Raw genomic sequence first — 15,202 nt, forward strand, 5'->3', positions numbered from 1 at the left:
GGACGGGAGTAAGAGAAGTGGGTCAGTGTGCTGGAGTAGCAGGTACTGCTTCACCAGGTCCAGTCGAGGAAGAAAGTTGTCACTTTTTTTTTAGCGCCTCACCTGTGGTTCAACTGGACCTGTCAGGATCAAACCGATCAATGTATATTTTATTTTCTCATAAACTGGACGCCCCTGCGAGGGGGGTGTGGGACGGAGGTCCGGGTCGGTCCCTCCTCTGTGGGCGGGTCCACTTGTGTCTTTAGGACCCAGTGGCTCCACGCAGCAGAGCGGACCAGACAAAGACGGTGAGCTCTGCAGCAGCTTCTCACCAAACACGCCTTCACCGCTGCAGCGACACAGGTGAGTCTCGTCTCCCCCATGTCTCCCTCTCGTCTCACCTGTCTCCCCTCCTGTCAGTACTGCGTTCCTGTCAGGGCTTATAGACCTCATCAGGTACCGGTTTTGTGTGGGCAGGTGGGCGTGGGTGGGTCCGGTTTTTTCTCCTTAACTCGCATCGTTTCAGTGACGTCTACGCCCTTCACGTACGCGTGCGTCTTAGGCAGCAGCATGGTGGGTCTTTGTGAGAGATTTTTGGGGGTCTGCAGTTTCACCTTGAGTTTGTAGGTGTGAGTGTGAGTCCACGTGGTGACGTCACAGTGGGATATAGCGTCTCCCTGTCCCACTTACTGCTTGAAGCTGACCACTAGAGAGGATGATGAATCAGACCTGGTCTTTGTCAGCCAAGGAGCCACTTTGGTGTGGTGGTCCCGCCCCAGTACCCCTCCTAGCTCAGCTCACAGCACAAAGAAGGTCTGCCGGTTTAGTGTCCGAATGTGACTGTGGTCTGAGAGTGAGTTTGTGTGTAATGTTCTGCATTATCATGTTTAGACGTGGTGTTGTGTATTAGTGTTTTCAAAAATGTGTGTGTTCAGAAGCATGTGTGTATTAGGATTTCAGAGGGGTCTTTGATGTTCATTGGTTGGTGTTCCAGTTGCTATTCATTAAGATACTTTTTCTTTCTCAAACACAATGGCTCACCTGTTGTTCTCTCTCACAACAGACTCGGTGCTGGTCACCACCTCCTCACCTTCTCACATCACCATAGCCACCATCATGGAGCTGGACTTCGGACACTTTGACGAGCGGGACAAGACCCGCGGCCCTCGTGCCGGACGCATGAACGGCCTGCCCAGCCCCACGCACAGTGCACACTGCAGCTTCTACCGCACGCGCACCCTGCAGGCGCTCACCAACGAGAAGAAGGCCAAGAAGGTCCGCTTCTACCGCAACGGAGATCGCTACTTCAAGGGCATCGTGTACGCCGTCGCCAACGACCGCTTTCGCACCTTTGACGCTCTGCTGGCCGATCTGACCCGCTCGCTGGCCGACCACATAAACCTGCCACAGGGTGTCCGCTTCATCTTCTCCATTGACGGCTTGCGCAAGATGTCAACCATGGATGAGTTTGAGGAAGGTTAGTCCACTTCCTGTGGCAACTATCGTCATGTGACCACTGTTTCCTGTCTGACAGTGCCATCACTTTTACACCTTTAACATGTTACAGACTGTGATGTTAAAAAACATGGCGCAGGTTTCATTTTAAAACGTGTTTAAAATGACTCTTCATTTGATCGGAACTGTTTTAGTTGACTTCCTCCGAGGTCCAGGACTTTGCCAGTGTCAGAACAAGGACCAGAAGTTTGGTAATGTCTGGATTCAAGGGTGAAAATAAGATTACATTCTCAAGACTCAGATTAGGTTTGATCATCTTAGTCTAGACTGATAATCTCTGATTGAATCAAATGTCTAGATTTCTGGTGACCTTTGATTTGGCGTGTGTGATGGGTCTGCTCACCTGCAGAGATGGTTCTGTGTAACTGGTCAGTGCAGGTGCTGATGAGGCGCTGGTGAGATTGCTACGGTTCACCAAAGTTTTCAAACCCACACCAGTGTACAACATTAGGCCTGGAGGGACTAGAGGATGAAGAATATGAAGGTCGGACTAGAGTATGATGACGGTGAGATTAGAGGATGATTAAGGTGAGACTTGGGGATGAAGAAGATGAGGGTGAGAATGGAGGATGATGAAGGTGAGACTAGAGTAAAATGAAGCTGAAGATGAGACTAGAGGATGAAGGTGAGACTAGAGGAAGATGAAGGTGAGATTAGAAGATGATGAAGGTGAGACTAGAGTAAAATAAAGCTGAAGATGAGACTAGAGGATGAAGGTGGGACTTGAGAATAGAGGAAGATGAAGGTGAGATTAGAGGATGATTAAGATGAGGGTGAGATTGGAGGAAGATGAAGGTGAGACTAGAAGAAGATGAAGGTGAGACTAGAGGATAAAGAAGATGAAGGTGAGATTAGAGGATGATGAAGGTGAGACTAGAGGAAGATGAAGGTGAGACTAGAGGATGAAGGTGGGATTTGAGAATAGAGGAAGATGAAGGTGAGATTAGAGGATGATTAAGATGAGGGTGAGATTGGAGGAAGATGAAGGTGAGACTAGAGGATAAAGAAGATGAAGGTGAGATTAGAGGATGATGAAGGTGAGACTAGAGGAAGATGAAAGTGAGACTAGAGGATGATTAAGATGAGGGTGAGATTGGAGGAAGATGAAGGTGAGACTAGAGGATGATTAAGATGAGGGTGAGATTGGAGGAAGATGAAGGTGAGACTAGAAGAAGATGAAGGTGAGACTAGAGGATAAAGAAGATGAAGGTGAGATTAGAGGAAGATGAAGGTGAGACTAGAGGAAGATGAAGGTGAGACTAGAGGAAGATGAAGGTGAGACTAGAGGATAAAGAAGATGAAGGTTAGACTAGAGGATGATGAATGTGAGACTAGACGAAGATGAAGGTGAGACTAGAGGATGAAGAAGATGTAGGTGAGGCTAGAGCATGATTAAGGTGAGACTCTGGAATGAAGGAGATGAAGGTGAGACTAGAGGAAGATGAAGGTGAGACTAGAGGATGATGAATGTGAGACTAGATTATAATGAAGGTGAGACTAGAGGAAGATGAAGGTGAGACTAGTGGATGATGAATGTGAGACTAGGTTATAATGAAGGTAAAACTAGAGGATGATGAAGATGGGGGTGAGACTAGAGGAAGATGAAGGTGAGACTAGAGGACGATGAAGATGAAGGTGAGACTAGAGGATGATGAATGTGAGACTAGGTTATAATGAAGGTAAAACTAGAGGATGGTGAAGATGAAGGTGAGACTAGATTCGATTGAAGGTGAGACTAGAGGACGCTGACGATGAAGGTGAGACTAGATTAGAATGAAAGTAAAACTAGAGGAAGATGAAGGTAAAACTAGAGGAAGATGAAGGTAAGACTAGAGGACAATGAAGGTGAGACTAGAGGAAGATGAAGGTGAGACTAGATTAGAATGAAGGTAAAGCTAGAGGAAGATGAAGGTAAGATTAGAGGACAATGAAGGTGAGACTAGAGGAAGATTAGGTGAGACTAGATTAGAATGAAGGTGAGACTAGAGGAAGATTAAGGTGAGACTAGATTAGAATGAAGGTGAGACTAGAGGAAGGTGAAGATGAAGGTGGGGCTAGATTAGAATGAAGGTGAGACTAGATTAGAATGAAGGTGAGACTAGAGGATGGTGAAGGTGAGACTAGAGGATGGTGAAGGTAAGACTAGAGGACAATGAAGGTAAGACTCGAGGACGATGAAGGTGAGACTAGAGGACGATGAAGGTGAGACTAGAGGATGATGAAGATTAATGTGTGATGGGAGAAAGATGACGGTTAGACTAGATTGTGATGAAGATGTGACTTGAGGAAGATGAAGATGAGACTATATGATGAACAAACATCATCTTGAAAGCACCTCCTGCAGTCAGCATCATCGAGAAACTGTTCCAGGTCTCTTCAGGCAATGTGTTTCTTAACTATGTTCTCCAAGCTAACCAGGTTCTTGGCCCCGCAGGAGAGAGCTACGTGTGTGCGTCTGAGAACATCTACAAGAAGATGGACTATACCAAGAATGTCAACCCTAACTGGTCGGTCAATGTCAAGGCATCTGCCAACCAGAAGAATCTGCAATCGTTTGCAGCCAGAGCAGCAATGGAGTCCAAGGAGACCAAGGACTTCGTTCGACCCAAGCTAGTGACGGTGATGCGCAGCGGCGTGAAGCCGCGAAAGGCTGTGCGGGTTCTGCTCAACAAGAAGACGGCACACTCCTTTGAGCAGGTTCTGACCGACATTACAGAGGCTATCAAGTTGGAGAGTGGTGTGGTCAAGCGCATCTACACACTGGATGGGAAACAGGTATGTTACATTCATCCACCTGAATTCACAACAAGAACCTGACCAGGTTGTTTTCTGTGATGACAAATTTGAGTCGGATCAAAGATGTGACCAAGATCAAAAGAAGGTCCTGTTGACCACAAAGGTGTGTCCCAACAGTCATCAGCACATCAAAGGCAAACATTTTAAGCTTGACTTAATTGTTCAGCATCTTTGGTTTGTTCTGATCAAACGCACCGCGCTGGGCTTGCCTGGGCTGGGCTGGACTGGGCAGGTCCGGTCCACCAGAGTCAAAGCAAACCGCTCTGGTTTTTATCCGTCCCGTTGTTCCTTTCTTTGCTTTTAACCTCCAAAACCACTGCGACTCCCTGCTTCTGTGGAGTCACGTCTGTGAGAATGACCCGGTAGATCAAAGTCATCACTGACCCGCACCAACTTTGGTCTGACCTGTCTGTGTACCTAGGTCCAGCCCATTCTTGTAACCCAGACCTCAGTCCGCATAAAGAAGAACACACACCCATTGACAAACGCACACCTGAACACACAAACTGAAGTCATTGACCTAATATTTTCTGTTAGAAGCAGCAGTCTCGGACTGACCCAGAAGAACATAATATGGGCCTCCTGCTGTAGCAGTGTTTTCGGAGCAGACTTGCTTGAAATAAAATGACTTAGAACCATTTCCTGTTATACAGTTTTGACTCTTTTCTTTTGGTGTGTGACCTGCTAGATCAGGCTGGAGCTTAATTTGAGGTAAACTGTGTCGTTTTAGCCTCTAATGGGACGTGACCTCTGACCCAGCAGGCTTTCCATCTCTCTTTGTTTCACCACGTGCTAATGCAGCACCTGCCCCTCCCCTCGCTGCTCCGACTGGTTGCCAAGCAACCTCCTCCTAGCACAGAGACTGTGAATACCGTTCTTTTCGTATCCTTCCAGGGATCTCAGACCCTTGTCTGGACTTCAGCATCTTCATCAGTCAGACCTGGTTCTGGACAGTCACTGACTGCACCCCTCCCCCCCACATTCATCGCTTATTTCCTGTAATTACTCGACACAAGGAGGAAACGGATGCAGCTCTTTGTGTCGCGAGAAGACCTAGTCCACCACAGTGATCTTGCTTTAGCGTTTCCACGTACTGAGGCTGCGTGACAAAGAAAGTGCTGTAGATGTGTTGTCATGGCGATAAGCTACTCGAAATGACAATAGCATGTGGTGCTGAGTCTGCACTTTACACACACACACACAGACGTGGGTGTGGTCAATGCGTCAGTTCAGATCCGTCACTGCTCTAGTCTGCAGAATTGTGATCAGGTGAAGGATGACAAGCTGCACACACACACACTCATTTACACACACACTTGCAGACACACATAAAACACACATGCACACTAATAATCACAAAAAGCTATGACACTAGCTGGCTTTGACTACTGGTGTGGGAGAAAACATGAACAATCGATGAGATTTTGTGAGTGGGAGTTCTGCCTTCGGCTGACAAACCACCTTCTGAAACCTTGTTCCCGTGGAAACGGACTCATGATCAGATTCTGTTCTACAGTCAGAAAATTCCTGAAAACCAGGTTGCAGACTGGAACCCTGAAAGAACTCGACCTGCAGGTTGAGTCTGGTACTCATCAGTAAAGGGTCACGATGATAAAGATGATGATGAGGAAGTGACTGTAAAAGTGGACTCCTGGATTCCCTCAGGTCATGTGATCTGACAATTGATGAGGCGCAGAGGTGATAATGGTTTTACTGAAAGGGGGGTAAAGATCCGTCTCATTGATCACGGGTTATTCCACATGTATTCTCAACAGGGTTGACGCCGAGTACGTAAGACCTCTCTGTTTCCATGGCAGCACCTGCAAAAACTCTGTGACCTTTTGAACTAGAAGCACTTTTTTCATTCCAGTCAATACCGAGCTTAGCAGCACCCCCTGCTGTGATGCCATTACCTCATTACTGCCTGGCCAATGGGCATTTTACCAGTTCTCAACCTTTGTTAGCATTCTAGCTAAAGTCTTCTTTCGATTGCCATCAATCAGTTCAATTAGCATTATGTTTCAGAGAAAAATACAAGACATCAGCAATTGCTAACTCACCACAAGCCTTCCCTTACTCTGCAGGAAAAATCTGGGATTACTACGTCCCTCTGTGGGATTATCTCTTTATCTTCTTTAGCTGCTGTGCTGATTAGGCTATTAGAACGGACCGGATCAGAACCATCCTCCAAGGGCCCGCTTGAGGAAACGGAAGGGTCTTTAACCCCAGGGTTGCTGAAAAACCTGATTAGTTTGGACTGCCAGAGTGGCTCTTCCAGCTCGGCTCAGATCCTTAGCTGCCGGGAATTCGGAGGGGCCAGCTGTTGGATTCTTCGCCAGCGCGTCACCAGAACACTTGTAGCACATCAAGTGGTGGAGAGATCCAGCGTGGCAGCTGCTGGGCCCGACCCACATTCTCTGCTCTCAGTTTGGATCGCAGAGGCGAGAGGTTCTGGCGGGTGGCCCATACTGGTTCCCCTCCTCATTCACGAATGTTGGTGCAGTCCGAGTAAAGGACACCTAACGTGATAATTTGAGCAACACGGAAGTCCACCTGACATGAACCCAGAGACCACTGGACAGGTGCATAATCACAAGCAAAATAGCAAGGTTTACTTGTTAACATTTTGTTCATAATCTGTTCTGTCACCAGAGCGGGTCTATGGTTCACGTACCTTTGTTTGTAAAATAAAAAAATTATGTGTCATGATATCAACGACAAGAACTAAATATGTCTAACTTGTTCCTACGCTTTGGCAGGTGACCTGTCTGCAGGACTTCTTTGGTGAGGACGACGTCTTCATTGCTTGTGGACCGGAGAAGTTCCGCTATGCTCAGGACGACTTCTCTCTGGACGAGAACGGTCAGTGACTTGGTGGTCAGTGTGGAAGTCCGGACTGGAGACTAACGCGATCCGGCAGGATTAAGCTAACCTCCAGCTTGTGGCTGATTTTATAAAATCCGGACCTTGCACCACAGTCGGGAGGATTGTGGTGCAAGGTCCTTTAGTTCCATGCTTGCGTTTAAAAGTCAACTCTTCTACACATCCACTGCTGAAGGCTATCACCATCTACCTTTTCATAACTCTGTGTGTGATATTGTGTGCATGTTAGTATGTAGCCAACTGATTTTAGCTAGCACTGATCTGCTGATATGTCCAGAGTGCCGAGTGATGAAAGGGAGCAAGACTCCTCGAGGCATCAAGACTCCGAGTCACATTCGACGCTGCCTGTCTCCAGCTGAATCTAGTAAGTTCTGCAGGTCTCATTTTCTAGTCTGGGAAAACCAGACCCTGTTGTGGAACTGACCAGTGTGTCAGGAGGTCATTGATTTTAGTCTGGGTTGGTACTGTCAGGGATGAGCTAAGTGTGTAGGATCTAGGGGGGTGTAGAGATAATATTGAGTCAAGGGTCACGGTAGTTTCCACTTCTGGTCTAGATTTTTTTTCAGGTCCTGTTAGACAGATGTCCACAACTCTGCCAAACATATCATACTAATACTCTGAGTCGTACCAGTAGATTCATGACAGTCCAGACTCGCTCGGATTTCCAGCTGATTTGAAATGGCTTGTTTGTACGAACTCTCCTCTTTGTGTCTTCTTAGCCTTCAGTCAGTTATACCTTCAGACTTAACACTGTTCTCTCCACTCAGCCAATGGGACAGGCTCCAGCAGCCAGCTGTCCACCCCAGTTTCCAAACATTCCCCCACCTCCAACCCGCCCAGCCCTGGATCCAAGCAGAAGGTACCACAACCAAAATGTTTACAAAAATCGCCAAGTGGATTGTCTAAAGATGTTTATCTCCTTAGGACATGTACCTGCCACTCTCTCTGGAAGATGACGACTCTCAAGGCGAGTCCATGTGAGGGCTGTACGCTTCACTTTCACTTATCCATTTCCTGTCGCAAAAAAAGTCTGCTGCTTGACAAACACACTTTTTTAAACAATAAACAAAGACTCTACTATTGTAACTCCGGTTTTCCAATAGACACTTTTGTCAGTCATTAGTCGATCATAATCTAAGCAGCAAAACAAATCAGAACTTTTTTAATATGACTTTTCTTCTTTACTCAAAGTTGTCGCAGGACGTCTGCAAAAGTTGTAGGGGATATTTTTAACTGTAAATATTCTGTATGTCATTATGTAATTTGAAACACAGAAGCCAAAAAAGCAAAACGCAATCTTTGCTTTAAAAGATTGCAACAAGTAAAAAAAATCAACGTGAAGTTCCGTCAAACTCTTTTCTTGCTTCTACATTTGCCCCATCAATGCTTAGTGAACCCCTGCTGTGTGTTCTTGGTACTGCATGTTTGTTGGACAGTGAAAGCTCACCATGATAAATACTCCAATCAGTCTTTACATTTTTACAAGCAACGATCCTGATCTGTTAGTGTCTATGTACAAACGATATCATTCATTCTCTCATGTTGATGTTTGTTGCCTGTAAAGGCCATACGGTCATTTGATCAGTCAATTCATGACCACTTATTTACTGAATATGTCTGATCAGAAACATTTACAATCTTTCTTCGACAGCAAGTTTGAGAAACTATAGCAGTCAAATCTGAAGTTTGTATGTGAAGAGTTCACATCTTGCTCAGTGGTCGAGGGTACAGGGGTGTTTAGAGGTTGCTGATTAAATTCCCAGAAGTGTTTTAATGAATCCATGAGCAAGGCCAGACAACGGTCTAGTTCTGAGGGTTCATGCTGGATCCAGTCTTTTCTATTGTGTTGCTGACCACACAATATGTTCCTCACGCTGACGCCTCTTGTCTCTGGCTGATGGCGTCCTTGAGCAAGGGCAGTGTTGAAGTCATGCAGCCACAGCCGTGTACATGAACTCTCACCAGTTCAATTTCAGGCAGGTGGGTTTACCTCTGAGCAAGGCACAATTCGCGCGCAAGATGACAAAAGACAGCGTTTTTTCTCTCGTACTGCAGAGCCTCGATCCGTCTGCGGGGCGCTGCTGCACAAGCAGAGACTCCTCCACCAGCAGGGGGCAGCAGTCGGTGCCTTTTTTCTTTTTTAGCAAACAATGTGATTCCGTGTTTGGCCTTTTTTCTGAAAACTGTTTTCACTGTCGTATCACCTGCTTTTGCAAATAAAACTTCTGATTCCACCTCTCACTGTTGTGCCTCTCTCAGCCTGAACTGTCGGAATATTTTGCGAATGCCTTCAAGTAACATCTTAAGACCTTTTCATGTGTGCAGGCTTTGTCCCATGTTTTGGGGGGATTTCTGTGTTTGTCTTATGCTGTCTTGGCCTTTTAGAGTTTTTTAAGTTAACTGTGTATTGCTTTTGATTGTTCAAGCGCTTTGTGATCCTGGTCTAGAACGGCGCTTTACAAATAACTATTACTTAATACTCGCTTGTTTGAAACATTACTAATAATTACATAATTTAAATATGACTCTCGATTTTATAGATTGATTTTCAATACATTTGCATGACTACTCTCTCACAAAAGGCTTTAAAATCAAGAGCACGGGCTTGTCGCCTCCTGCTGGCCTAAACCCTTCCTATGACGTCGAACGGAGGGCACCTGGAGAGTGGAGGGCACGTACATCGAGTATGGTCGGCTCATCGTGTGACGTCATCAGCTGCAGGTGAGCGAGCTCATACAGATGTTTAAGTGTCTCTTAAATTTATCTTGGACCTCTATAGTACTCATCAGTATGTGTCTGTTTGTACAAAACTCTCTCTTAAATAAATATTTACATTAGAAAATGATCTCAAGCCCCTGCCCACTGAAAACTTTGAGCCATGGATCACTTGTGAATGTGATCCAATTCAAACTGGGTCACGTGACATGTGTCTGTTGCTGTTCCTCAGCATATCACCAATATGGACTATACAAGTAATGATCCCAGAGAAGTCAGTACCTCACCAGCCATGGACCTCACTGCACGTCGTTGTAAGGAAAGGTTAATCTTGTACAGTTTGTTGTAAGGTCGTCACAATCATCATTGGCACCCCTCATTTGTGCCTGTAGACCCACCTAAACTGTGTTTTATTTATCTAGGTGCCACAGTGCCACCTACTGTTTATAGCTGTTCTTTCCATCCTGCAACTAGATCTTAACCTGCTGAACTATGGGAAATGCTTGTTGTAGAAGGCATCCATCTGTAAGAATTATCGTTTTAAAACATGTTAGAGACTCATGCTTTTTTTCTTGTTGTACTTCAGCACATTACACACTTCTTGTAATTAGTATAGCTTTTCTATTTATATATATTTGAAATGTAGTCCTTGGCTTATATGTGTCTCAATGTATGTCCTACCGAGCAAGGTTGCAATAACAGAGCTACCCAATAAATTTCAATCCAATTCCAACAAGTTTATTTATCTCTGCAGGGCAATACAGTTTACAGCATCAGGCCCATAAAACATAGACAACAAAAACACATACAGCATCAAAACTTTCAGCACCACAGGTTGGCATGGGTAATTGGAGATAGAAGAGAAAGCAACAAGAAACAAGTCATGAATAAATAAGAAAAATATAAAAATACAGAAGCCTGTTTGTCTTCCTCTGGGGTGCAATGTAACGCACCCATGAGGGCATGAAACAGAATTCCTGAATGAGGATAATAGGATGATAAGAACATAAAACCAAGAAATAAAAGAGAACCTCGGCAGACTTTCAATAAAAGAATGATAATCATCAGTATGCGTAAAGAAAGAAGCAGGGCGCTGCTGCAGGAGGAGCGAAGCCCATTCAAACCGGAGAATCATGATGATGAGGAACTTACTGCATCTTGGTGAGAAAGACTTCAACATTTCACCTCAGGATCAGTATGGCTCGTCCTAAAGTCAATTATTAACTTCTTGATTTTTTACATGTTCAAGCTCAGGTAGTTCTCATCACAACATTCCAAAAACGAAGATAGTGCACAGCCATGATCTTATTGAGCCCCTTGGAGGACTGAATGTAGGGATGTGTCATCAGAACATTTTACAAGATGGCTGTCCACTTGAGAAGCTGTCGTGAAGCATTATAAACAGTGAAGGAGAAAGGACACAGCCCTGTGGAGTGGCTAAGAAGTGATGACAGTAGACATATCACTAGTCACAAACTTCTGTCAGTTAAAAATTTAAGAGCAGCAATGAAATCTGATCAGGCAGATCAAACTGAGAAGCAAGACGTTCAATATCATTCTGCGGAGACAGACATCTCTGCAAGGTTTAGGTCTTATTCATGAAATCAGACCTTTTAAATCCAGATAAATATGAATTAAAACAGTTTGCCAAATTATTATTATCCTCACTGTTTTCTAGGATGAGCTGCCTGGACTCACATGATGACAGTTTAATTGATGCCAAAGATTGTATTCCTCTCTGACACTTGAGCAGCAAACACCCAGCTGCAGGTCGTCTTCCAGGTCGTCTCATCAACATGCTTACGTAGATGAAAAGTCTGGTGGTGAGGACCAGCAGCAGCATACCAATCGAGCCAGAATCCCGAGTTCCTGAAGTCTAAGCCTATGTGTGATTTGATTGACTTGAGCGACTCAGGTTACGTGACTTTTGACACGTGAGACTTGTTGGCTTAATGCTTAAACAGTGATTAGCGCAGCCAGCAAATTTGTGAGCAGTTGATCTGATGATGGATGAAGAAATTAAAGAAAATTCATATTTTAACAATGGCTTCATGCAGAGCAATAGTACCGCCGTACAGTTCATCCACAGGGTCGTGTAGCGTCACTTGATCAAGCAGTTATTTTTGCATTTGTTTTGATCTATGGGTGTGTCGATTAAAATTGGTGAGATCCCTTCATCTCCACATGGAATTAGATCTCTCCAAATAAGTCTCCTCAACAAAAAGAACACTGACAGGCAAAGCCTCTTAGGCATGCCTAGAACAGAGAGTGACTGAGTGTTTGCTGTGCTTTCCTGTTGTCGTTCTCTTTACCTGGAGCCAAGAATGTCATTTTCTGGTTCTGCATGGTGAGCCAACACTTCAGCTGTTTCCCGTCTGATCAGTGACATCACACACAAGCGTGTCTCTATCTGCCATGACGCACAAGAGTCTGTCTTAGGAGATTTTAATCATTGTAAATTAAGAATAACTTTGAGGACATATGATCAGTATGTGACTTGTCCCACCACACAGCGGAACACCATAATCGATCTCTGTTATGGATTTGTTAGTGGGGCTTACAAATCCCAGCCTTACCTCCATTTGTTTTATTACAGCAGTGTTTATCTCATGTACACAAGCTAGCTTTTAGACATCTGGAGCAGGAGGAGACAACACTGAAAGTCTGGTCAGAGCAAAAACATCTCCTCCCCGCAGGCATGCTTTGATTGCACAGACTGGGATGGTTAATGGGGTTAGGATGAGGTAGATGAACTCTTAAACACTATTTCATCATCCATCACTTTATGTGTGGACTTGTAATTTCCATTAAAAACTGATTACTTTACCCCAATCATAAGCCTTGGGTGCTAAAGAAGAATATCTCTACCAGATTTGCATTTGCATCAGACTGTCAGTTCTCTGCTGCTTCCAGAGGAGAACCAGCAGTCACTCAACCTTTTCTACATTCTTCAGGCGCAAATGCCTCTTGGGTCCAGAAAGCAAGAGTGACAGTCGCCTGTTGATGCAGGGGAGTGTCCCACCCTGCATGGCATGACTGAAGTAAGTCAAGTTAGGGATGGGTAAATTAAAGGAAGTTTCCTTCCTTGACAAAACTGCTGTCTATCACCAACTTTGCTAAAGTGCGCCGCTAGCTACTTTGGGCTAACCTCTACAACTAGCTGCTTTGATGAGTCTTTAAGTAAGTAAGTAAGTAAGAAAGAAATAACTTACTGCTTTGGCGAACGTATACAACTAAATGTTTTGGGTTGAAATTCTACCTGCTAACCACTTTAATCAACATGCTGGTACTCTGCTCCGGTTAAAATACAGCAGTTGACTGCTTCACTTGGGTAGTTTCCACCTGCCATACTCTTGCTGCTAGGTTTGGCGGCTGTAGGATTTTTGTGGGGGGACTGGCACTTTTAAATGTTTTTTTGTGTATGTTGTAGTCACTGGTACTGTAACTGCAGGCGAGACAGCTCCTTCTTGTTTGGACACGAAAATAAACTATTACGATAGTCTGAACGAGAAGACACAAACGCATGGATTGCAAGCTCCAGATCGTGTTGTGACATCATTTCCCCAAGTCTAGAGATTTTTCCCAGTTGAAGAAAACAGTTTCTGGTCAGTTTTCTGCTGTGCAAAAAGGAACTACGAGTTGCCGTAGAATTGTCCTCCTGAAGGGCGGAGACCTCTATGAGAGCAAGACAACATCCTGAACACAGGAACCAAATTCCGCTCTATTCCTATTGAGTGGCACAAAAATAAAATAACCCTTGAACCTACAGATGGTCTAGACCTGAGTCTAGAGAAATTGACAGAGGTGAGAGGAGTACAACTTGAACAACAACAACATACAGACACACAAACATACAGTACAACATTTGAACACACAAACGCACTCTTGCTCTCAGGCACATAAACATTCAACAACAACAAATCAACAAAATTAATTTCTTGGAAGACATTTGATAATCCTACCAGACCAAAACTGTCTGACTGAGAACCCTGCAAAGACTCACATGACATCACATGACATAAAAAGAGAGTTTAGTGAAAAAAGGAAAACTTTTCTTTTGGTCGACAAAACTTTCCTAACCATTTTTTGTTTTGAGGATATCTTCGATATTTTCTGTGTATTTATATTTGTTGTATTGTATTAATACAAAAAATGTGCATTTAACATTTAAATACATAATTATAGATTCATATACAGTATGAAAAATTCTGCTATATACTAGCAGAATTACCCAGCGTTGCCAGTTTCTACCTAGAGTAGAGACCATCACAGCCGTGTATATTCCACCCCACGTCCATGTAAAAACTGCGCTCTCCCTCCTGCTAAACATAACCAGGAGACTTTAACAAGGTTAACTCGAAGACTGTACTCAACCAGGGGGGAAAACACCCTGGATCATGTCTATTCCAACATAAAACACGCATACAGAGCCATACTCCTCCCTCATCTTGGGCAGTCTGACCATCTGTCCCTTCTGCTCTCCCCAGCCTACAAGCCCCTCAGACCGAGTGCCAGGCCCACCACAAAGACCATTACAACCTGGCCTGAAGATGCACTCCAAAGGCTGCAGGACTGCTTCACAGAGACTGCCTGGAAGTCACAGTCTGGTACAGTAGCTGCACCATGGCAGACAGGCAGAGGCTTCAGAAAATCATAAAGGCAGCCCAGAAAATCATTGGCCATCCCCTCCCCTCCCTGATTGACCTTTTCACCTGCCACTGCCTCACCAGAGCAAAAAATATCACCGAGATAATCCCCGCCCTGGCTCAACTCTGTTTGACCTGTTGCCCTCAGGAAGGCGTTACAGGTGCATCAAATCAAAAACAAACAGATTCAAGAACAGTTTCTTTCCCAAAGCCATTGTCACTCAAACATGGACTGACGCACACACCCTGTTCTACCTCAATTCTGGTTAAATTGTTTTTTTATATATCTAATTAATATTATTAAAAGAATAAAATGTAATTTATACAATAAAAATACAACGTAAAAAACACATTTTAATTTTAATGTATTGCTTGTTTTGCACTGAAGGGGGGGGGGCTCTAATTTCGTTATACAGAAGTATATTGACAAATGATGGCATTCTATTCTATTTAAAAATACATTTGAAAAACAAATAACCTAAAAGGGGGAGAGGAGAGAAGAGAGTAATTTCAGTTGGACTGTGGGCCTTTGTGTTGTCGAAAACCACCAGAAATGATGGAATTTACTAATGATGTAATACTTGTGTTTTAAATTTAATAAAAATAAATAGACACATTTTCAGATGGTCTATTACAGCCTTTCTGTTGACCTGATCAAGTTGCCCTCC

At 44.3% G+C, this 15,202-nt stretch overlaps 1 protein-coding gene across 2 annotated transcripts; it reads left to right on the forward strand.

Moving 5' to 3' along the window:
• The first annotated feature begins 232 nt into the window (after window positions 1–232).
• Window positions 233–9,414, forward strand: LOC148066767 (neuronal migration protein doublecortin-like). Of its 2 annotated transcripts, XR_015713341.1 has the most exons (8): window positions 233–342; window positions 1,043–1,456; window positions 3,929–4,269; window positions 7,050–7,152; window positions 7,451–7,537; window positions 7,941–8,032; window positions 8,098–9,153; window positions 9,229–9,414. XR_015713341.1 is itself a non-coding variant. In XM_087807976.1 (7 exons), the coding sequence occupies exons 2-7, from the start codon at window positions 1,096–1,098 to the stop codon at window positions 8,152–8,154; spliced, it is 1,041 nt and encodes a 346-aa protein (XP_087664102.1). In that variant the 5' UTR covers window positions 233–342; window positions 1,043–1,095; the 3' UTR covers window positions 8,155–9,414. The 2 variants fall into 2 exon arrangements, 1 of the variants encoding a protein (XP_087664102.1); XM_087807976.1 differs by having other exon boundaries at window positions 8,098–9,414.
• The last annotated feature ends 5,788 nt before the right edge of the window (window positions 9,415–15,202 follow it).

Source organism: Callionymus lyra, chromosome 14 (assembly GCF_982586985.1).
Source record: "Callionymus lyra chromosome 14, fCalLyr1.hap1.1, whole genome shotgun sequence".
NCBI classification, from domain to species: Eukaryota; Metazoa; Chordata; class Actinopteri; order Syngnathiformes; family Callionymidae; genus Callionymus; species Callionymus lyra.

Excerpts from the sequence above, each read along its gene's own strand:
- LOC148066767 (XM_087807976.1), top strand. The coding sequence starts at position 1,096 with ATGGAGCTGGACTTCGGACACTTTGACGAGCGGGACAAGACCCGCGGC. Across the intron at positions 7,153-7,450 it reads CTTCTCTCTGGACGAGAACG|AGTGCCGAGTGATGAAAGGG; the intron begins GTCAGTGACTTG and ends TGATATGTCCAG. Across the intron at positions 7,538-7,940 it reads CCTGTCTCCAGCTGAATCTA|CCAATGGGACAGGCTCCAGC; the intron begins GTAAGTTCTGCA and ends CTCTCCACTCAG.